At 42.8% G+C, this 22,420-nt stretch overlaps 2 protein-coding genes across 3 annotated transcripts in view; one reads left to right on the forward strand and one right to left on the reverse strand.

The window, feature by feature from the left end:
- LOC109428914 (protein groucho) overlaps positions 1 to 22,420 on the forward strand; it is a 140,510-nt gene that overhangs the window by 112,932 nt on the left and 5,158 nt on the right. The window contains exons 6-12 of one of the 2 annotated variants that reach the window (XM_062855365.1): positions 168 to 305; positions 382 to 630; positions 744 to 848; positions 927 to 1,017; positions 9,929 to 10,018; positions 11,464 to 11,643; positions 11,708 to 11,864. In XM_062855365.1, coding sequence (XP_062711349.1) covers positions 168 to 305; positions 382 to 630; positions 744 to 848; positions 927 to 1,017; positions 9,929 to 10,018; positions 11,464 to 11,643; positions 11,708 to 11,864 — 1,010 coding nt within the window. Of the gene's footprint in view, positions 1 to 167; positions 306 to 375; positions 631 to 743; positions 849 to 926; positions 1,018 to 9,928; positions 10,019 to 11,463; positions 11,644 to 11,707; positions 11,865 to 22,420 lie in introns of both variants that reach the window. The other variant, XM_062855364.1, reaches the window with a different exon arrangement.
- LOC109408708 (testis-specific serine/threonine-protein kinase 6-like) lies at positions 10,069 to 11,387 on the reverse strand. Its single transcript, XM_019682068.3, has one exon. The coding sequence runs from the start codon at positions 11,149 to 11,151 to the stop codon at positions 10,150 to 10,152; it is 1,002 nt and encodes a 333-aa protein (XP_019537613.3). The 5' UTR covers positions 11,152 to 11,387; the 3' UTR covers positions 10,069 to 10,149.

Genomic DNA, 22,420 nt, shown 5'->3' on the forward strand with positions numbered 1-22,420 from the left:
AAAATCGTTCCAATGCGACCGAACGAAAGCCATAGCGAGCAAACGAACGAACGAACGTACGAATGGCAGTCAAGGGTCGCTTCCCGCATGTCCGAACGCCGGACCCAATTCAATTATCCTCAATTTTCATATTTATCCCTGTTTTTTCCCTTTCTCTTCCATTCCAGACGGAGATCTCCAAGAGGTTAAATGCAATAATCACCCAGATTGTACCGTTCCTGTCGCAGGAACACCAGCAGCAGGTGCTGACCGCAGTCGAACGGGCGAAACAAATCACCATGTCCGAGCTGAACGCTGTGATAGGGGTAAGTGTCTACACCACATTCCCGTGCAGAAAAGAATAACAAAATAATGACAAATGTTCATCCAAACTAGCAACAGCGACCGGATCTGCCGCGGCTCCTCCAGCAGATGCACGCCCAGCAGATCCCCGGGGCGCACGGAGCGCCCCCGATGCCCGTCGGCATGCCCCACCCTAGTCTCGGCCCGGGAGCCCTCGGAGGTCCCCTGAGCGCCCTCGGCAGCACCCCACCCCAGCACCCTTTAGCCATCCTCAACAAGCAGGAACTGCACCGGCCGGAAGAGTCCAAGAGCAGCAACAGCAACATCATGCCCCTCGATGACCGACATGTAAGTATCGGGTGGCCCTTCTCGCGGAAAATATCTATTTTAGCCCTAATGGTGTTGTGTGTTCCATCTTCTGTTTCTCTTCCCCCCTACCCTCATCACCAAAACAATTGCAGCGAAGTTCAATTTCACCCACCGATCGAGACAAGTACCGACCGCGGACGCCCGAATCTTCCCACGAGCTGAAGAAGGTCAAGAAGGAGGAGAAGGACATGGGTCATGTGAGTGACTTTTGCCATTTTCACGTGTAAACTTTGCTAGAAGATTAATTGCTGTTTTTTTGTTTGTCTCCCACACAGTCCGATGGGGAGAAGTCCGACCAGGATCTCGTAGTTGACGACGCGTCGGAGATTAATCCGATGAGCCCGATGCCCAATCAACACCACAATGGTAAGCCGAGGAATTGTTTGCTTTGCGTACGAAAATAAGGAAAAAAACGTGTTGTTAAGACTTTTGATCGACCTGCAAGACAGCTTCTTGTGGACATGACACCATATTTAGACCAAGACGGCCACATTTATGGACAGATTCTTCTAATTGTACTTGAAATTTGAACTACTTTACTTGGGAAATACATGCAGTTTATCTTCACAACAAGTATTTGTAGTATAACTTACTCTAAACTGAAAGTAGACATGACAAGAATAAACCAGAAGTTGATACTTTACACTTAAAACGTACAACGTACATGATGATGTACTACATACTCTCCCATAGAAAGATAACCCATAATTGGTTTTGGAGAACTTTTAGCTTCTATTCAGGGCCAATTTCTACACCTTCACCAATTCGTGAACCTTGTTTGGTTCATCCGCAGAAGATCTTTGTTTCAATCCCTTTTCTCGTACACTGCAACTTTTCATCTACTTTCTCATTCTTCTCTACATATACAACTCATGTATATTCACAATTTCAGAGTCATCGCTACCAGAAACTGTTTGAAAATCCTTTTCCTTTTTTTCAACTTCCACAGAATAGTGTCAATATTTTATACCTAGAACACTTACAAGTTATGCAACCATGCGAAATGTGTAGCATCAGCTGCAGAGTATTCAGCATACATAATCTATAACCTTAAGCCTGGCATCCAGGCACCAATGTGTGAACCCCTTGCCAAAAACAACAATTTCCTAACAGCAACACTCCGGCATCCGCATGAACTTGTGCAGGCGCAGAGGATTCAACGGCTTATAGTGAGCCATCGGTTGCAGTCATTAAAGTTTACCAACACTCACACAGACACACTAAAAATGCCTGTTTTAGTCCCTAGCAGCTGTCAGTGTTGGTAAAATCACACTCAAAGCGCACTCATGAACCACTCCTGCTTGAGCAAACTCGCACGCGATTCTGAATCATTTTCTCACGCGCGAGATTTTCAAGCAAAATCTCACCCTCACAAGTCAAGCGCCGAAATCTCGTTCGCTTGTAAAACGAATCCAAATCAATTTGAATGGCATTCAATGTTATTGTACGCTAGATTTGCTGTTTTTCTATCATATCCTAAAAAGTTCAATGTAAATAATAAGAACACCAAGAAATGAAGCAATGAGTGAAATAACGAGTCAACTCATGCATGATTTTTTCGGCGGTGAGTTTGGCGATTCAAGAATCGCGCGTGAAACAATTCAACCATGAGGTTTGAGAATTTGAGTTTTTACCAACACTGGCAGCTGTTTCATTGGCATGAAACCAACTTCGGATCTCGTCCGACGTCGTCGGTGATATGCATTTGTCCAGCTTGATGCTCGTAAAGCGTAGTCGAGTTGCCGAAAAACAGTTTTCAAAGTTTCGAGTATCATTAGAAGAATATAAGTAATTATCTTCATTTTGGTGCAAAAAGAATCAAAATAGAGCACTCAAATCGACGACGATGGATAGGCTGTGGAACCTCCAAAGCTACACGAGGTCAAAACTGTAACCATTAGCGGATTGAAGAACAACGAGGCTGCTGCGAAGGGCGACTCCCGGCCAAGCTTCTTAAGCACGGTAGTGAGCAACTGTATCAACTCCTACATCGTATTGTATTGAAGACATGTGAAGATGAAGAATTGTTTGCTAGTTGGTTTGGCGGTCCTATTTGCTCTCTATACAAGAAAGGGCATTGACTGAAGTGCTCTAACTACAGAGGAATAACGCCTCTCAACTCAATGTACAAGGTGTTGTCCGGAATTTTGTTTAACAGGCTGAAGTCGATTGAGGAGTCCTTCGTCGGCGAACGTCAGGTGGGTTTTCGTGAGGGCCGATCAACGGCGGATCAGATGTTCAGCCTGCGGCAGATTCTCGAGAACAACTTACAGACCCATCATCTGTTTATCGATTTCGAAGCGGCGTTCAGTGAAGAAACATGGTTTTCCGGTGAAGCCTACTTTGGCCTGCGAAACCAGCTAAAGTGTCGTAGGCAGTGATTGAAAACAATACTCGAATTGTATAAGACATTGATTTGTCTGGCCGCATCCTACGGCCAGGAATCGTGGACGTTGGAAGAAGTTGATCGGAGAGTCTTTGGAATCTTCGAACGTAAAATCCTGCGAACAACACTTGGCGATAAACTGGAGGACGGGATTTGATAACATCGCATGAACTACATATTGTATCAATCATATAATGGATATAGCGCTATAAAACACGACAGGCTGCGGTGGGCCGGGTACGTTGTTTGTATGCCGGATGAGCGACAAACTTAAACCATATTCAGCAGAGAACCAGGAAGGAGTTGTTGGCTTCGTGGCAGGTTGCGCACACGTTAGCGTTTTGCAATTAGGGAAGACCTAAACACTTTAAACGTTCAGGGCGACTGGAAGCGATTGGTCAAAGATTCTCTACTACGCGTTGTAGCCCATTAAGTATCAAGTAGCATGCTTGTTTTCTTCGGTGTAGAGACTGGGTTGCAGTTCGCCAAGTTGAACCGTCGCCACACGCTGTAGATGTAGTGCTCCTGATCAATACCCACAGCTCTCCGTTCTTCCGGTCTCCTTAATCCTAGGCAGAAGGTCGCTTCGCCAAGGTATTTTATTTGAAAGCATGATCAAGAAATCGTTCACGTAGATAGTGACGAAAATTTTTTTCTCGCCGTGGACTCGGGAGTACAGGCATGGGTCCATTTTGGACTCCCTACTCCAGTTCGAACTCCTTCAGCGCTTTGTTCAGCGCTTTGGTCGTAAACAACTGACTTGCTTGGAGGCGCCAGCAAGTCCTCCTAGAAACGCCAGATAAATGACCTCGCCTTGTATGAAAACTGTTAAAGCGCCGCCAGCTTTAGGAGGTATCAGTTGGTAGAATTCTGCACCAGAGGGTACACTTCATCGCAGTCAATACTTGGCCGTTGCGAGCACTTCTTCACGATCAGGTGTGCCTTGTACCGCTCGATCTCATCAGTAGATTCCTTCGTTGTTCCGGATAACTTTCCGGTCATTTCTATAATTGGCTCCCACGATTGCTTAACGCAAGGTCGCGATCCACTGTTTGTGATCCAGCCCGTTAAGCACCTCCTCGTGGCTTTGAGGGTTCAGAGTATTGGAAGATATCGGTGTGGGCTAGAAGGAAACAACTTCGCCAGAAGAGGAACTATACGTAACGAAATCAGAACTATACGTTACGAATCAGAAGTTGCGACGGCAACGCAGACGCATTGCTCACATTCAGAAATTCTTGATCGCTTGATTCGCTGTCGGATGATTCTGGTTCTCCAATTTCTTCATCAGTGAGGTCGCTGCCACCGATACTCGGTTCCACAGCCGGATGACTTCGCCAGTTGTAGACGGGTCTGTGTCATTTGGCATAAAGCCATTTGGCATAAGGTCATTTGGCATAAGGTCACTTGGCATAAAGACATTTGGCATAATGGTCATTTGGCATAATGGACACTTGGCATAACAAAGAAGGGTGCATTTCGATTATGCCAAATGTCTATTATGCCAAATGACCGTTATGCCAAATGTCTTTATGCCAAATGACCTTATGCCAAACGACCTTATGCCAAATGACTTTATGCCAAATGTCCCGCTCCCGTTGTAGACTGCTCGTACATCCAGTACAGCTCCATAAATTGTATTTGCTGCTGGTTCTCTTCAGGTTCGATCAAGCTTTGCGGTTCGCCTTCCTAAACCGCAATTAGGTCGCGGCTGATGTAGATGTCACGCTTGACATGTTCTTACATTACCCCTTTGGCACCGTCGGCGTATCCCATGAACATCGTTTTCTGTGATTTGGCGTCGATCTTACTTCTTCGTTGATTCAACGCTAGTGATCTAAAAGACTTCAAATGCCTCAAATCAGGCTGTTGCCTCGGCCCAATATTGGTTTGGCAGGCGCGAATCGTTCAGAATGCTTCGGGTCTACTCGATGGGCGTCAGATTCGTCATCATCACGTCATTCGAAGCCATCCGGCATCCGGCATCGTCACCAGCTTCTGCGAGCTTTGGCGACTGGGACGACCTTGCCCCCTGTACAAGATGACTGCGCTCGGTGTCATTAGGCGCTGTCCATAAATTACGTAGGCTCATTTTTGATCATCTCAGATAGCCTCCTTTCCTCTCTCCTCGTAGACTTTTGTCTGTAGAAAGTTTTCGAAATTTGTGTGGAGTGTAGATTTCGAACCGAATCTGTCCAGTAGGTATGGTGCGGTTCATCCAATCGGGTAATCCGTTTTACTCGTGAGAGTATGGGCACGTCTTCTGATGTCACATCCTATCTCGGTCCATGCTGACCTTGAACCACGAATTGACATACCTACTCACGTTTTTTGTCGCTGCGAAGAATTATCAATTTCTTGCCTGTCTGACGTTCTGCCATAGCCTTATATTCTTCGTATGCTTCCAAGGCTTGGTTCTTCGTGTCCAGCGTGTAGATCGCCACTTTTTATGATGCATCGTCGATAAAGCTACCCAAGTAACATTTTTCAGTCAAATAAACTATCATAAAACCAAATTATAGATGTATTACGTTTTACGACGGTTGTCAATACTTCTACAAGACTAATTGGTCATCAAAAAGTTGCTTGGGTCATGAAATATCGGCTGCCTCCGATCCAGGGGCCTTCATTCGGTTCGCACAAATCCGCTTCTTCTTTGCTGGACTCACGCTGCATGGAAACGAATCACGAGAGTGTTTACCTTGGATACAGGCAACACTTTCCAATTTATCGTTCTTGTTTATTCCGTCCGCCATCTCTCGTAGCTTCTGCAAACTTTGCTTGCTATGGTGCCTTATTCGGCTGTGCTACATGATCATCATATCGGTGAACGCGTATGCACGGTTGATCGCTCGTCGGTTGTTCGTTTTTGTGCAACCCCAGATGCGAAAACTTCTCCAGATTGCTTTAGGACTTGGCATCCTTCCTTCGTAAAAAGCACATCGAATCCCTTTGTGCATATTTTACTTACGTATATCAGGTTTACTGCCAAGTCGGGTATTGCCAACATCTCTTGCAAGGCATTGTCACCTTCAGCTTCAACACGCTCCAAGTTGACCGTTCCTTTTGCTTGTTCGAAACACATGGTTCCGTTTTCGACGTCCCGATTTCAAACGCTAGGTAGGGTAAGTGTATCAATTATGGCTATAGTACCAATTATTCGCTACAGTTGATTTTTACCCTTTAACTATATATATCAACAATAAAAAAAATGTGAATAACAGATCACGTTCACAAAAGATTTAAAGTCCACATTTTGCTTAAATTATGGTAGAAATAAATCATTTTCCTTAAAATTTCGGCTTCCTTGCACCCTTTTTCGCCATAGTGTACCAATTATGGCAAATCCCATAAGAAATGCATGCAAATAGTGCGAAAAGGAACCGAAATTAAAGAATGTAGCCATAACTGGTACAGGGTTCCTATCATTGGCACACGCTGTAATAAATACTAAAAGTAGGTTTGGCTCCGTTTTTATATGTTTCCTGTACAGTGTGGAAACTAAACTATCTTTCAACATATTGGTGACATTCGTTGGTCTTCTCGTTATTTTTGTACAAATAGTTTTCCTTAGGTAGCGCCATAGTTGGTACAGGCACCCTACCACTCCCTCTGTTCCACATCACCGATGGTAAAAACTGAACACATTGCTCGACCGTTGTGCCGCTTCGACGAAGACGGCCCAGACTTATCCGGCCGTTTTGTAGCGTAGTGTCCGGGCTTGTGACAGTTGAAGCAACCGCCGACCTTGCGAAGCCTCTGGTGCTCCTCTGCGCTGTTGAAAGCTCCTGGAGGATCTTGAACTTGACTGCGTCGGCTGATTAAGCTTGACCCGACGCCTCCATTCCCAATCCCATCACCATGAGGGCTTAGTACTTCAGTAATGTTCATCTCCGCCAGTTTTTAACTCCTTGAAACCATGGCCCCATGGCATTCACGTACGCTTCGGTTGTTTGAAAATTTTCCAATCGCATCGAAGTCAACTGTTGCAGCAAAGTGATTCTCCGGTAGTCTAAGACTCCGTCATCTTGAAAAGCTCTCTTGAGCTGGTCCCAGGCTTTTCTTGCATACTTAGGGGTCTATGTTGGTCATCTCCAAGCTAAGACAGATGGTGGCCAACGCCCACTACTTCGTGTCTTCATCCACGATCTCACCTTCTCGCGGCTTCACCGCGCTCCACGTGTCCTCTCGATTAAGGGTCATCTTCATCGAGAACGCCAACGTGACGTGGTCATCTCTTTCCTTGAGCTTCTCCTTCTCCAATCCTAAAAAGACACTTCTTCAACCGGGTCGTACGGTCCGGCGGTCCAATGCGGCTGCGCTTGATCCGAGTCTCGCTTTCAGATTCTCCGCCTCCGATGTAAACCGTTGTGTTGTGGTAAAATCTTCAGAACTATTTTAGAAATATCTTCTAATCTAATCTAATCTAATCCCACACTAACGCAGCCATTACTTGAATGCATCCTGGAAAATGAAGACTTTTCAAGTCTATCATTTTTCTTGTCTAACGGCCAGGCCAACTGCGCAGCATGTACCGCAGAGAAGATTTCAAGGGATAGAAAGGTTTCAACATAGTCAATATTTGAAAACATTCTACACCTTGAAATCGAGGGGAAAGATGGAAGCGTGGACCTCCCGTACCAAACGCTTCCAGAACTATTTTAGAAATATCTTCTTGCAAAAACTAGATCGCCATAAGACAAGGCTAGTAGTGAAGGGTTGCGAAGAAAGGAGAAGTATCGGTTACGGGTAAACGTGTGCCCCGGTGCCGTTTTTTAACACGGACGGTCTCGAACTGTAAGCCGCCTTACAAGGACTGCTGAAACCAGTTTGTAACTGAAAAGAAGCAACGATCGATGTATTCACCCTTACTCCGAGTAAATTAAAATGTTTCATGTAGGGAATCGCGCCACTTGGGCGGTGGCTTCTATATTCGTCTATTTTCAACTATAACTCAGTCAAATTTGAACCAATTGACACAACTTTTGGAATGTGGTGAGATAGGTATAGTATCTACCCGTGTACAACATTTCAACTCAATTGGTTCAAAATTGACTGAGTTATAGTGGAAAACAGACGAATATAGAAGCCACCGCCCAAGTGGTGCGATACCCTACTTAGTGATGAGCACTCGTCCGGACTTGTGATACATTGTTAGATACCTATCAATAATCTAGCACATTGCAGGATGTAGCTAGCATAGAACATTGGATACGAGCAAATCGAGTTCTCGTGTATGTCCAAGACACTCGAACAAACACCCGAAATTAGGAGCTGGTCTATCTTTGCAGCCGAAGCAATGTCCATGTTAACGGATCCGTAGAAGCTGATTATGCAAATGCCATTGAAGATTGTAAGAGCGTATCTGGAAGCACAGTAGCGTGGTTATCAAAGAAAGAAGCGGCGTTAGCAATAATGTCATCAACGGAAGCAAAGTGTATTGCCATAAGTAGCTGCGTAAGTTAGTCCATTTGGCTGAGCGGATTAATGATTGACTTTAGAGAAACGGTGACGTTCAGTTCTGATTTTTGATGGTAACCAAGGTGCTATAGCACATTCGTCGGGCTTCCTCCAGGAAGCCTAATACGTTATTTATCCCGAGATTCCTCGCGGTATTTCAAAAGATAATTTTTAGAAATATTTCGAAGATTTTTTCCAGGGATTCGTTCTTGGATGCGTCTAATAATTTCCGATGAAAAAAAAAACAAGGACTCTTTAAAAATTTGTCATGTATTCTTTGAAAGATTCCTCCTGCAATTCCTTCAAATCATCTCGTTTGATTCGTTCAGGAATTCCTCCAGAGTTTTCTTCAGTAAATTCTATGTGATTCCTACAAGGATTTCTCCTGGAAATTTGCAGGATTTCTTCCCGGGACTCTAGGATTCTTTCAAAAATCCTCCAGAGATTACACTCGGTATTCCAACCAGATTTTTTTCACGCACCTGCTCCATTACTCACTGCTGTTTAATTGGACTGTTATTTTACTGAGCGCTGGATAACTAGGACCAGTCAAAAAGCAGTGTCCGTCAAAAACAGACGAAAATGTTTGCAAACACACAATGCATGCACGGCACTCGCTAACTGGGACTGTCGCGAGCTAACGGACAGAAGCTCAATGCTGTATTCTTCCTAGAATTTGTCCAGAGATAACTCTCAGGATTCCTCCCAGGGTACGAGCGGCAGGAGAATGTCAGTGTTTGTCTAAAATGCTAGATCAGTGAATGCTTTCTTCTGAAAAGGTTCTGAAATGACCAGGAACAGAACCCAGACATCCTCAACTATTCGTTTAGCTAGGTACATTCACACGAAGACACAGCCTACCTGTGCAGTTCATGCGGTGCCTGAGCAGGTCGTGCGGGTGTTAAGTGTTTGGGAGATGATTGTTCGGTAGAGGTTAACGTTGATGCATGGACTGCCATTTGGTAGTCGTGAGGTAATAGATAATGATTTAAGAATACTGTGAAGGTGTGACATAGTTGCCGATATAGAGGCGTAAGTTAAATATAAGGTAATATATTACTATACTATGCTGTAATGTTGAAAGATAGGTAAGTGGCTTTTTCAACCCTTTTCTGATTTTTCGATGGCATGTGGACAGTCGGGCGTAGATCGGCAGTGTACCTCATGTACCTTCATATCAGTTATATACATAAGTTGTATGTGTAGAGAAAAGAGCGAAATTGTGTAGAATGAGAAATTCAGAGTAATAAGAAAGGTATGGGGTAGAGTGTGAACTCAAATTGAACTACAATTTCTTCCCTTGACTGAAGAGACGTAACTCGATGACTTGGTTGAGCGGACTAGCAATCAGGGATTGTAGTTTATGAATATCGTGACAATCTCCATCCGTTTGACTCATAGTAACTAATGTATTCTTCATGTCCCATCCAGGAACCGCCTCCCCTCGCGAGAATGGCATGATGCCCAAAAAGCTAGACGTTCAGGACCGTGAACGTATCGGTACCCACTCACCTCGATCAGGTAATTTCTCTTTCTTTCCTATGCAAATCAAAACGCCACGAAAACAAATTCATGTACCAGATTATTTTACTTATCACTCCATCGAAAATATATACAATTAGCAACGAATAAGCATTCAAAATAGAGCCCATTCAACACTTGCATCCAGTCTTACCTCCCGATCCACTTCGACTACCCCTAACGCAAAGCTCACCCAGCCGTCGTTTCTTCTCCTTGGCCGAGTTCTCGTCGATCCATCCCAGCTTGGTCAGCTGATCGAGCTCGATCCTCTCCGTTGGTTCCGGATTCAGCAGCTCGAAAACGGTATGCTTGGCCGCCAACGTCAGTTGTTTATCCACCAACTCGTCGAATCCGTAATTCCGATTCCGGTGATCTTCCACCAGCTTTTTAAGATTTCGATCGTCGAAGGGCATAGCTGCATTCAGCATGACGAACAGGATAATCCCGAGTGACCACACGTCCGCCCGCATCGGATTGTACGGCATGCCAAGGATCACCTCCGGTGCGGCGTAGGCCGCGGATCCGCAATAGGTGTTGGAGAAGGTTCCATTTTCTTCGCCGCAGATTCGGGCGAATCCAAAGTCCGCCAGGAGTAGACTTCCCTTCTTGGAGATGAGGATGTTCTCGCATTTGAGGTCCCGGTGTGCGATGTCGATCGAGTGCAGATAGCGGAGGGCGCTGACCAGTTGGGCGAACCATCGCTTGGCTTGCGGTTCCTTCATGAGTCCGTTCTTGTTGATGTGCTTCAGCAGGTCTCCGCCTTCGGCGTAATCCATGAAGATGAACACCATCCGTTCCCGTTTCAGAATGCTGTGGATCTTGATGATGTGCGGATGTCGAATCTTCATCAGGACGCTCAGTTCCCGGGGGAAGAACTTCTTGATGAACTCCTCGGTGCACTTGCGGACGTCGATCACTTTGCAGGCCAGCGTTTGGACGTTCTGATTTTTGCTGATGTGTTTGGCTAGGCGAACCGAGGAAAACGATCCTTTGCCGATTTTGATGCCCATGTGATATCCATGCAGGTTCAGCGCCCGTGTAATGGACGATTTCGACCCGAACACGGACAGTTCGCTTTCGCCGTTGGGTTCGGTCTTTTTGCTCGTTGCTCCGTTGTCAGTCTTGGTGGACATCACGTTGTTTTATTATTTTTGGAATTTAGTGAAATTTCGTTGCGATGTGGATTTGACTGCGCGGTGCCGGAATAAGGGCGACCGAAAAAAAGAAGATTGCGCAAAAATTTTGACCTGATTTGACGGCTACTTGCCAGACAGTGCCAATGTGGAGCCGCGGGGCGATAACGACAAAATGAAAATAAATCTGAAGAAAAAGTTAAAGGTTGCTGCGTTTTCGGTGTGATAAGCCGTTTGGCGCGTGAAGCTTGTTTAGAATTGTTCATCCGCTCAGATTGCTGAATTTCCTTTCTGTTTTTCTCCCACCAACAGGAACTTCCTCCAACGCTTCCACCCCGTCCAACAAGAAAATGGACGATAAACCAACGACCCCGATCGCGAAACCTGCCACCCCGACCAATTCGGCCGCCAGCAATGGAGTGCCCAAGGTCGTCAACAAACCGCCAGTATTGAACCCGGGCTATCCGCCGTACCTGGGTGGACCCTTGAATGGTATTTCGAGCTGGAATTTCTTCCAATGGAGAACCTTTTTTTTAACGAATTTTCCATATTTTAGGAGCGCCACACGAACTGCAAGCCGCCTACGGAGGACCCGGAGTGCACAACAACCTGCCGCACTCGTTGAACAACTACGCCCGGGCGCCGCTCGCTTTCGATCCACATCCGCAGATGCGGGCCCCGCTGGGGCCGATTGCCATTCCCGGAGGAAAACCGTAAGTGTCTTTAACTGTTTATTCTAGGGATTGGGACATTAGGGATAGACGACATCGATGTTGAATTTTAAATATTTGTCCATGATAATACTGAAAATTTTCACTTATGCTATGATAATACTTATGCTTTGATAATACTGAAGATTTTCACTGGAAGCTTGTGATTCCATGAATAAGTTGAAGATTCCTTCGGATTAAACATCCGAAAAGCAAGTTAAACGTAGAAGAAATCTAAATATTATTGATGCTTGATAGAGATACAAGGAGAGTGCTCTTAGATCAAACGATTAATTATTTGCGGCTGGCCCTATTCTGATTAGATGCTGCTACATATTTCATGTGAAGGTGGATGAAACCAGCAATTCCGTTAGGATTTCTACCTGGAACTTGTTTAGAGATACTGTAATGTCCGAATGTATTCAATGATTTCTCACAAGGTTCTTTCCGTATTTTCCGCGGTTTCTTAGTACTCATTCTTGAATTTCTCCAGGAGGTTCTTCCGGCTTCGTACCGATATTTTTTCAAGATTCGAACAATTATTTGCAGGATTTCTCCTTGAAAATCTTCCAGGGTTTCTGAACTCCGACCAAATTCGGTTCACGGGGATCCTGCAGAATTTTTGCCAGAGGTTTTGCTCAGTATTGCTCCTAGAGTCCCTCGTGTTCCTTCTGCGTTTTATCCAAACAAATTTCGTGGATTTTCCCCCAGGACAGTATTATATCTAGGTATTCTAGTTTAGACGGTTCGGATTACGTATCATTAAGAACACTTACCTAGATGCTTGCGATGCACGTTTCAACAAACAACTGACCGAGTAGCCTTAGGTCACTCATTTCAACATGCTAATAGTGGTCATCACATACACGAGTTTCTCTGGGGATGTTTCTCAGATGTTGTCACAGAATTTCTCCTGGAATCCCTCTTGAATATTGTTTCCGCAGTTCCTTCCGGTGTTTCTCTCGGAATTTCCCTAGGAGTTTTATCCGGGATTTATCCTAGAGTTTCTACAGGAGTTATTCCTGGAACTTTTACTAGAGTTTCTCTAAGGATTTCTCCAGAAGTTTTATCAAGAATTTCCTGCAGGAGTTTATCCTGCGATTTCTTCTAGAGGGTTTTCCTGTTTTGCTTATAAAATATCTCCTGAGTTGAAGGTTCTCGCGAGAATTTTCTTAAAGGTTCATCTGAGATTTCTCTCGGAGTTTCTTTCGAGACCTCTTTTGGAAGATTCCTTCCGATGTTACTCCCGTGATGTTTCTCTTAGTTTTTCCGGGTTTACCCTGGAATTTCTCTCATGACTGTTTTCGGCATAACTTTCATAGTCCATTTCAAGGACTCCTACAGGAGCTTTTGCAGGTATTTCTCATTGAGTTCTTCCCCTAGTTTCTGTAATAGATTATCCGTCGTAGTTCGTTACAGGATTTCTTACAGTGATCCACTTGAGCTTTCTCCATCAGTACTCTCAAGATGCTTTTCTATCCCTACCAGAAATTATCCCGCAGGATATTTCTTGGTCTTCATTTTTGAATGTCTCCAATAACTGGTTCCCGAAGTTCTTACCGGAATTCTTGGAGTTTCTCTCATTTTTTTTAAGAATTTTCTTCCTATCGATATTTTTCTTTGATGTTTTATCGGGTTTTAGATGTTTTCTCAGTTTTTCGATTTTCACTTCTTCCTGAATTTCATCAGCCGCTAGTAAAAGGAATTTTACAGTATTTTCTCTTAGATTTTCTCCCGAAGATGTCATCGATAATTTTCCAAAAAAAATATCTCGGAATTTTCTACATTAATTTTCACGGTATTTCTGCCAGCGGTTTTTTTTTTTTCTAAAGAGCAATATATTTCTTACAAGTTTACTTGGGAATTCTACAACAGCTCCGTCTGGGTTTTCTAAAGCAAATTTCCATGATTTTTTTTCATTCTCTCTGCATATCTTCCAAAGGATTCATCAGGATTTTTTTTTCAGTGTTTCGCTTGGTATTTCTGTAGGAGTTTATCTTGTTTTCTTTTTATTTTTATTTTTTCCAATGTTTCTTCCGCAATTCAATCTAAGATTTCTTAGGGAAAACCCTAGAATATCTTTAGGAGTCCCTTCTGGGGTTTCCATAAGTTTCTCGGGAAAATTTTCCTGGTGTTCCATCCCGTGTTTTACCTGGCCATTCTCTCTTGGATTATTTTTGGAATTCCTTATGAAGAAGAGGTGATTCCTACCGGGATGTAATTAGAAGAACATTGAGAGGAATTACGATAGGAAACGTGGGAGATTTTTCTGGATATTTTCCGGGAGAAGTCTTGAGGGGAATTTTCGAAGAAGTCTCGTAAGAAACTTTCGAAGAAATCCCAGGATGACCTCCGCTATAAATTCCGAGAGAAATTGTGGGAGTAAACTCGAGAAACTCCTAAGAACTTTGAGGAAGTTTCCGAGATGAAATTCTGTGGAAATCCTCTTATGCGCCTACAAGCGATACTGAAAAAAATATATTTGAGAAATTTTAGTGGGAACTCCGAAAGAATTTCAGCGAGGAAAGAGAAATTGCGGGATAACCGCTTGGATAAAACCAGTAAGAGGCCCCTGAAGAAGTCACGGGAGGAGCTTTATCAGAAATCTTGGAACATTTTTCTTTCTATCTAGCATTGAACGGAATCAAGGAAAACATCTAAGATAAATTTCGAATGGAATTCCTAGTGAAATGCATAAAGCTCAAGCATAACCTCCTGGATGAATTCAAGGAATCTTAAATAAAATTTTCGAAGATATTTTGCCTAAATTTCAAATTTTCTCCAAAGATTCTCGGAAGGAAACTTTCGAGAAATTTCGGGAAGAGCTCTACCAACCTCTAAGAAAATTCCCAGGAAAAAATACGGAAGATATCACGAGAGGAACTTGTAAATCCGGGAAAATCTCTGAATGTAATCTCTGAAAAATAAACAAAAACTCCTGGAGAAATAGGAATTCCAACAAATCTCCAAGAAAAATCCCTAGATAAATTCGAAGACTGACTCTGAGTGACTCTGGGAGAAATTGTGAGAAGCATTCTGTAAGGAACCGCGGGATAATTTAAAAAAGAAATTTCAGGATAAATTCTCAAAGGGGATTTTGTAACAAATTCTGGATGGATTTACAAACAAATCCTTCAATAAATATCTGAATAAAATCCAAATCCAACGGATTCTTAAGATCATAGGTTTTCTCCAAAGTTTTCTAGTATCCATCCCATTCAACACACGATCGCATAGATGTTGAATGGGATGCTAAAATGGAGGCGATATGCGTACACTTTAGACGCGGTTAAATGGAAGTATGTACCGTAAGGGGCCGTCCATTAATTACGTAAGGGTTTATGGGGGGAGGGGGGGTTTGAGAAATCTTACGCGCCATACAAAAATATTGGGGTTCTCATACAAAAAATCTTACAAGGGGGGGTGGGGGTGTCGAAAAATTGTAAAATTTCCCTTACGTAATTAATGGACAGCCCCTAAACTGGGGTGTAGTTGATAAGTGGGATGACCCTGATTACTCAATTACCCGCGGATATCGACTTTCAAGGAAGCAACAATTGTAATTTAACCATTTGCAATCTAATGACGTAACAATAAAATGGAATTATGGTAACATCTTTGAAAATCGATATTCGTGGGTAATTGAGCGATCAGGTTCACCCCACTGATCAACTACACCCCAGTTTACGGTACACTTTGGCATCCTATTCAACATCATATAAGACTTCGTGTTAGCTGGGATCGGAATAGACATGATATGGGTACCACCCGTTTTTATTTGAAATGTTTAATGTTTCATCGTATTTTCCTAATTTCCGGAACATTATTTCTGTGATAATACTACACCACCAGTAATAACCCAATCAGAACATGTAGTAAATGTAGACTTGGCAGCGCACTTTCGACGTTACGCGACGATGGGAGATGGCACGCCCGTTAGGTACTTTGTTTAATATGTTTGAAAGTTTTAGTGTAGTCAACTCATTTTCAATCATACAGTGTCGGACAAAATAATAAGACCACCGGTCCTATTTCATACAAAATGGCCAAGTTTGACGATATGGTACTCGGTTTCTAGTAATCCGATTTGGCTGAAATTTTGACAGCCGACATGAAATCACGGGAATTTTGATTTGTATTAAATTGATTGAGTTCTGTTCACTACTTTCAAAGTTACAGATATACGGTGCGACATAATTCTAACACCAATTTTTTATGATGGTTATTTGTGGTTAATTAAATAAAAATGTCCACAGGTTTAAATGACATCCTTAATTTTAGTACTTGTTTATCAATTATCAAGTATCAGATACTCACATATATCCTTTGGTAATGGTAATCTAAAAGTGGTCCTATTATTTTGTCGTTTCGTATATCCATAACTTTTGATGTAGTGAACAGAACTCAATCAATTTAATGCAAATCAAAATTCACGTAATTCCATGGAGACTGTCAAAATTTCAGCTAAATCGGTTCACTAGAAACCGAGTATTACGTCGTCAAACTTGGCCATTTTGTATGAAAAACGGGTGGTGGTCTTATTATTTTGTCCGACACTGTATGAACATGCTCAACAGGTAGTATTCCCTATCTTAAATGTAGTAACCCAAATTTATATCAATAACATGTAGATTCCAGTAGTTTCGAATACGAGTTTCAAATATGGAACGTTTAGTTTAGATATGTTAGGTTGATCCTTATGATCCTAGCAATATTGACTCCGAGGCTTCGACAAAACACCTTTAGTAGGTCCGAGAAAAAAAAAACATTGTTCTTCCGGTACGATCAGTAGAACGCGAATTTTGTCTTCATCAACGAAATACGGAATTTCAGCTGGTTATGAAGTTGTATTGAATTGCCTCGTAAAGTTGACTCCGAAGCGCTGGTCACGAATTTCATCACTTTTCTTCACCTTGTAGACCTACATCTCGATCCGATAACCTTCCGCTCCTCGGCCTACTTCACCAGCCTCCACGTTCCGTTGAAACGATGCGCCTTCAATCGTACTTCCATGGTATTGCGCCACACAGATTCTTCAAGAGCTTCTCGCAGAGTAACAAGCTCTTCCACTGCGTACGCTGTAATCTTCGAGATGTTTTGGTCCTCGTGTACCTCGATCAGACCGCTCCGATCTACAGATTGTCGAGCCTGTTTTCAGGCATTTCATCGTCAGCTTCATAAAAATCTTCCGGATCTGACTTGTTCTCATCATCCGCTTCGTTATTGCGAGCGAACCTTATTCCACTGATGACATTCCGTTCCCCCAGCTCGATGAAATGGGCATCGCGGCTAATGGTCACCTGACTCATCTCAAAGTCAACGAATCCGGTGACCGTTTCGTTCCTTCGCGTACCCAATGAAAGTTTCAGGCTTCTTCAAATTCAAAAAGCCGGTGATTGCTCAAATTCGGCTTCCGGCTCCTGACATCTGCTACGCTGTAAGTCTGAATAGACCTAGATGGGAGCGGCTTTGCTACAGTAGCGCTTCTCCGAACTAGTGTCCAACAACTACAATGCGTCATCTAGCAGGTCAGGGATTGGTTTTTGCGTTCAGCGTCGCCGTTTCGTTGTGGAGAGTGAGGGGTTGTAAACTTTAGCTAAATTCCTTCGGATGTGTAGATCGCCCGGAGCTCTTTATTATATTGAAGTCGGAGCATCCCATCTAAACTGGATTTTATATTCATATGGGAAAGCCAGGCGATTACAGGAAGTGTAGTCATCGGTAATCGTCGTGGCTGTCAGGTTATAGCATACCGATTTCCACTCGGCGTAACATTGTCCATGGGATCACATCAATCAGTATGGAACAAAATTGGATAAACCCTATCTGCTCCTGGAGATATGAAAGGAGGAAAGCTATTCAGTGCCCATTTGATAGATTCTACAGTTGCGATACTCGGGGCCGAAACAAAAGAATCGTTACTACAAAAAAAGACGTCTGGTTCCTCTGAAGATGGAATATTCCATCCGAGGAATTGGATTTTGAATAAACATTCTTGAAGAAGCAAAGTTATCTTTTGTAAAACGAATTTCGTTCATCCGAAAATCCTTCGATTTCGCAAGGGTTTTGTTCAAACGACTGACTTCACTCAAATAAGAAACATTTGAACGAAGTTTTTTCCAGCCGGATTGGTCAGCCGGCCGGAGAGCTTTTTTGCGTGTAGGCCCTGTGAGTCAACTCTGTTCTAACTCTTTCTACATTGCTTTCTGAGCTTAGTCAGATCAGAGTTCTCCTTGTGGGCTTCACATGATGAAGGACGTTGTAGTATAAACGGTATCATCTAAATCCCTTGGATGATAAATATCCATAAAATTTGGTCGTAACCAAATCAATAACGAGATCCCAGTTGGTTAACCGGGAGTTCCTCAAATACGCAGTTTGCGAAGAAACATACGCAGGGTATGGTTGGTCACTCCGAACAATAGACGTATTTTCTGTCAAGAGTTTCAACATATACACTGCCCATGATCGCATATCAGTCCCATCTTTGCTGGGTTTCCTATTCATATGGGACAATTATGCGATCATAGGCAGTACAACAGTTGTGACTGTTCATACTTAACTGGTAGTTAGCTCAAAGACGAAAGCAGCAACAACTGTTGACAAGCATACATGCTCGAGGCATAACACGCGAGTTTGTCATATCATTTTTACTGAAAGTAGCAAGTGTTCACAAGGTTACTCAAATGGAAGCTTTCCTTTCGAAAGTAAGATTTTTGGACGAAAGGTGCTGAGGCTATACCATTTTGAATAAGTCTGCAAAGGTAGATCTAGCCTAACCGTAGCCACTACCTAAACTAGGCAGGGTAAGATTCACAGCTAAAAAACACATCAGCGATAAAATCAATTCGGCATCGATCGCTTAAGGTGGAAATACACAGAGTACAGCGTGAAAAAACCCCTCCTGGAGATTCCCAAGAAGTCTTTCCGGAATTCTTTTTTATGAATCTTTCAGGATTCCTGAAAATCCGACCTATTTCTCCTAGAGTTTTTCACGCGGATCATACAGAATGTCTTTCTAGAATTGCTTCCAGAGGTTTTCCGGCTATTGCACCCACAGTCCTTTGTGGGAATTTAACGGAGTTTCTCCTGTGTCGTGCCCTACATTTTCGTGGGATTTTTATCAGGATTTATATCAAGATCTACATATGAGTTTCTCTCAGGATATATCTCAGTATCGTCGCGAAATTTCTGCTCGAGAAATAGAAATATCGAGATTTTTCTTGAATATTTTCCGTGATGCTTTCCGGTGTTCGTCTTAAGACTTCCCCAGGAGATCTTTCTGGAATTTCTCCTTGAGTTAAAACAGGAGTTATTCTTGGGATTTCTACTATAGCTCCTCAAAGGATTTTTAAGGACTTTTTCGCGAATCTTCAGAAGTCTCTCCCTAAATTTCTTTCAGAAATTTACGTAAGCTTTCTTCTAGAGTTTCTCCGTAAATTTCTACAGAAGTTTCAGCTGGCATATTTCCTAAACGATCTCACGGTATATTTTTTTGAAGTTTCACCTGAGATTTCTCTCGGAGTTTCTCCCGGGACTTTTCTTCTCTGAACATTTCTTCCGGAGTTGGATGTCTCTCAGAGTTTTTTCTGAATTTACTCTGGAATTTCTTCTTAAATTTTTCCGGAGTGCCTTCTGGGATTTCTTATGGAGCTATTCCTGATATTTCTTCTGGACTTCTTCTCGTTTTTTCGCTCAGATATTTTTCCAAGCTTTTCCACGTAGTGGTTTACCGTATCTCTTGCAGTGATACATCTGAGATTTTGTTGCGGATATTGTAGATGGGGGAGAATCGACTGTATTCTGTGCAACTCGGATTTTGACGGCTACGCAGTCTTGTTAAATCAAAACGAGTTGTTATCTAACCCGACGTTTCGACACTTTGGATGGTGTCTTCTTCAGGGGAAACTAAAATAATTATATTTTTCTTATTGAATGTGACTGTTAGTAATTGTTCCCTACTTACGATACGTATTTCGTTTTTTGTTTGCTGTGATTTTGTCTAATTTTAACTGTCGGATGGTGTAAATGTTGGTACATACTGTGGATTACATAATTTGTGTTAAAAGTTACATTATTTGTCTTGATTTCAAGTTTGATGTCTTACTCTTCGGTTTTTGTAACACTAGTTAATTTTTGGCGTAGACACTTTGGCGCAATTTTGCTTTTTGAGTTATGAACCCCTTTCTGAATTTGGTAGCAGTTCCCTAGTGGTAAAATTCATCTATGTCCCATCTGAGTTTGTGTTGCTATGCGATGTTTTTTTACGTTGGTGGATGTTTTTGATGCAGTGTAATACACCTGCATATGTGGTGCTTAAACTGTCTACATCTGTTCGTTTGTTTACAGTATTGTTAGTATTCGTTATATGGCACATTTCTAGAAATGGCAAAGTTGATGGTTTGTTGCTTTGGTCGATAATTAGTGTTTGGTCTAGGTTGAATCTGTGTGTGTATTGTACGGAATGCATTATAAGAGCTGTTGTTGATTCTGCTAAGGCTGTAGTAGCTGTGGTTGTGTTTGTGTTTACATCATTTAATATTTTGTCTAATTTGTTTATGTTTGATCTGTGTCCATTAGTATGGGACAAATATCAAATTCTCGCTCCAGTCGACTTTTTTGATTCCATTTAGGTCCCATATGAACTGTGCAAAATTTCAGCGCAATCGGTGAAACTATAATTTAGCGCAAGCGGTCCAAAGTTTTCATAGGATTTACTATGGGAAAAGTTACACTTTCAGATAAAAAATCCCAGAGGTCGTCCCTTGTCTCCTTAATTCAAATCGATCAATGCTTCTTGTAGAAAAATCATTTATGAAACTTTACTTCGAAGACCGCAAAACGATTGGATGCCTGTGGAAAAAGTTATTGATTTATTACCGATTAGTGATCCAACGAACGGCTTTTTGTTTTGTTTTATTAGCAGCACTGTAGCTGCCGCCTTGGCTGCTGCTGTTTCTGGGGGTGGTGATGCCTCCCGCCACCCCATGCAACAACGGCAGCAGCAGTGCTGCTGATAAAACAAAACAAAAAGCCGTTCGTTGGATCACTAATCGGTAATAAATCAATAACTTTTTCCACAAGCATCCAATCGTTTTGCGGTCTTCGAAGGAAAGTTTCATAAATGATTTTTCTACAAGAAACATTGATCGATTTGAATTAAGGAGACAAAGGGTGACCTCTAGGATTTTTTGTTTGAAAGTGTAACTTTTCCCATAGTAAATTCTATGAAAACTTTGAACCGCTTGCGCTAAATTATAGTTTCACCGATTGCTCTGAAATTTTGTACAGTTCATATTTGACCTAAGTGGGATCTAAAAAGTCGACTGGAGCTAGAATTTATTTTTTCCATACAAGCGTGTACCATACTAGTGTCCATTAAGTCTTTTACGTAGATTGTTTCGTGTCATTCCAATGTAACAACTGTCGCAGTTGTTACATGGAATTTTGTAAATAATATTGCTAATCTCTTCTTTACTTACAGGGTGTTTCACTTGTGGATGCTTTGGATGGTATGTTGCTGTTTGGTCGCTATGGTGATGTTTCGGTAGTCTTTGGAGAGGATTTTGATGATGCGATCGGACAGAGCTGGGACGTATGGAATTGCCCTATAAGTTTTTGGATCTGGAGTTGGTGTTTCATCGATGGTGTTTGGCTGTTCATCAATGGGTGTGACGATTTCGTTGGTTGATTGATGACCCGGTCGAGTGGTAGAAGTGCAAGGATTTGCAGTACAGGGAGGGTGGGTGGATTGTTGACACGGTGATTGGCTGGGTGGCGGGTGAGAAGGCTGGCACGATGGTCGGTCGGGTGGGGTGGGGTTTGGCTGGCATGATGGTCGGCTGGGTTGGGCGGTGTGTGGTTGCAGTGGCGGTGGATTGGGCGGAGTTGACGGTGGCTCGATGGATGCTGGTTCTTGTCGTGTTGCGGTCATTGGAAGGTTGATGTCTTCGCGTTCCGTGTTTGTTGACGATGATTGCAAATTGTTTTGCTTGTTTTGGTACAGGTGCAGAAGTCGGTTGATCAGTTGTTTGGGGTAATTGTTTTTTCGCAGGATTTCGTGTACTATTCGGTCTGTTTCATCGTTGGATTTGTTGTGGGTGAGCGACTTCACTCGATGGATGAGGTTGTTGGCGACGTTGAGTTTATATTTTGGTTGATGATAATTAAGCATCCTTCCCGAAGCTATTGGCTTAGCGTACCACTCGGTTGTTAAGGACTGGTCGGACTTCCTAATGACCGTCATGTCTAGGAAGGGAAGTCTGTTGTTCTGCTCGGATTCAATTGTGAACTGTATGCGTGGTTCGATGCTGTTGAACACTTCCAAGACCCTTTGCTTGAGACCCCTGGGTATCGCCATGAAAATGTCGTCAACATATTTTTTGAAGATCGTAGCCTCGAGTTGCGGATATTCTTGGAATTATTCCCAGAGTTCTTCCCGGAATCCCCACTAGAAAGTATCCCAAGATTCTTGATGCTAGCTTTGGGTTTCCTTTAATAGTTGCCCCTGGAGATCTTGCAGGGGATGGATGCTTATTATCTGGGAGAATCACAAGGTC

Source organism: Aedes albopictus, chromosome 3 (assembly GCF_035046485.1).
Source record: "Aedes albopictus strain Foshan chromosome 3, AalbF5, whole genome shotgun sequence".
NCBI classification, from domain to species: Eukaryota; Metazoa; Arthropoda; class Insecta; order Diptera; family Culicidae; genus Aedes; species Aedes albopictus.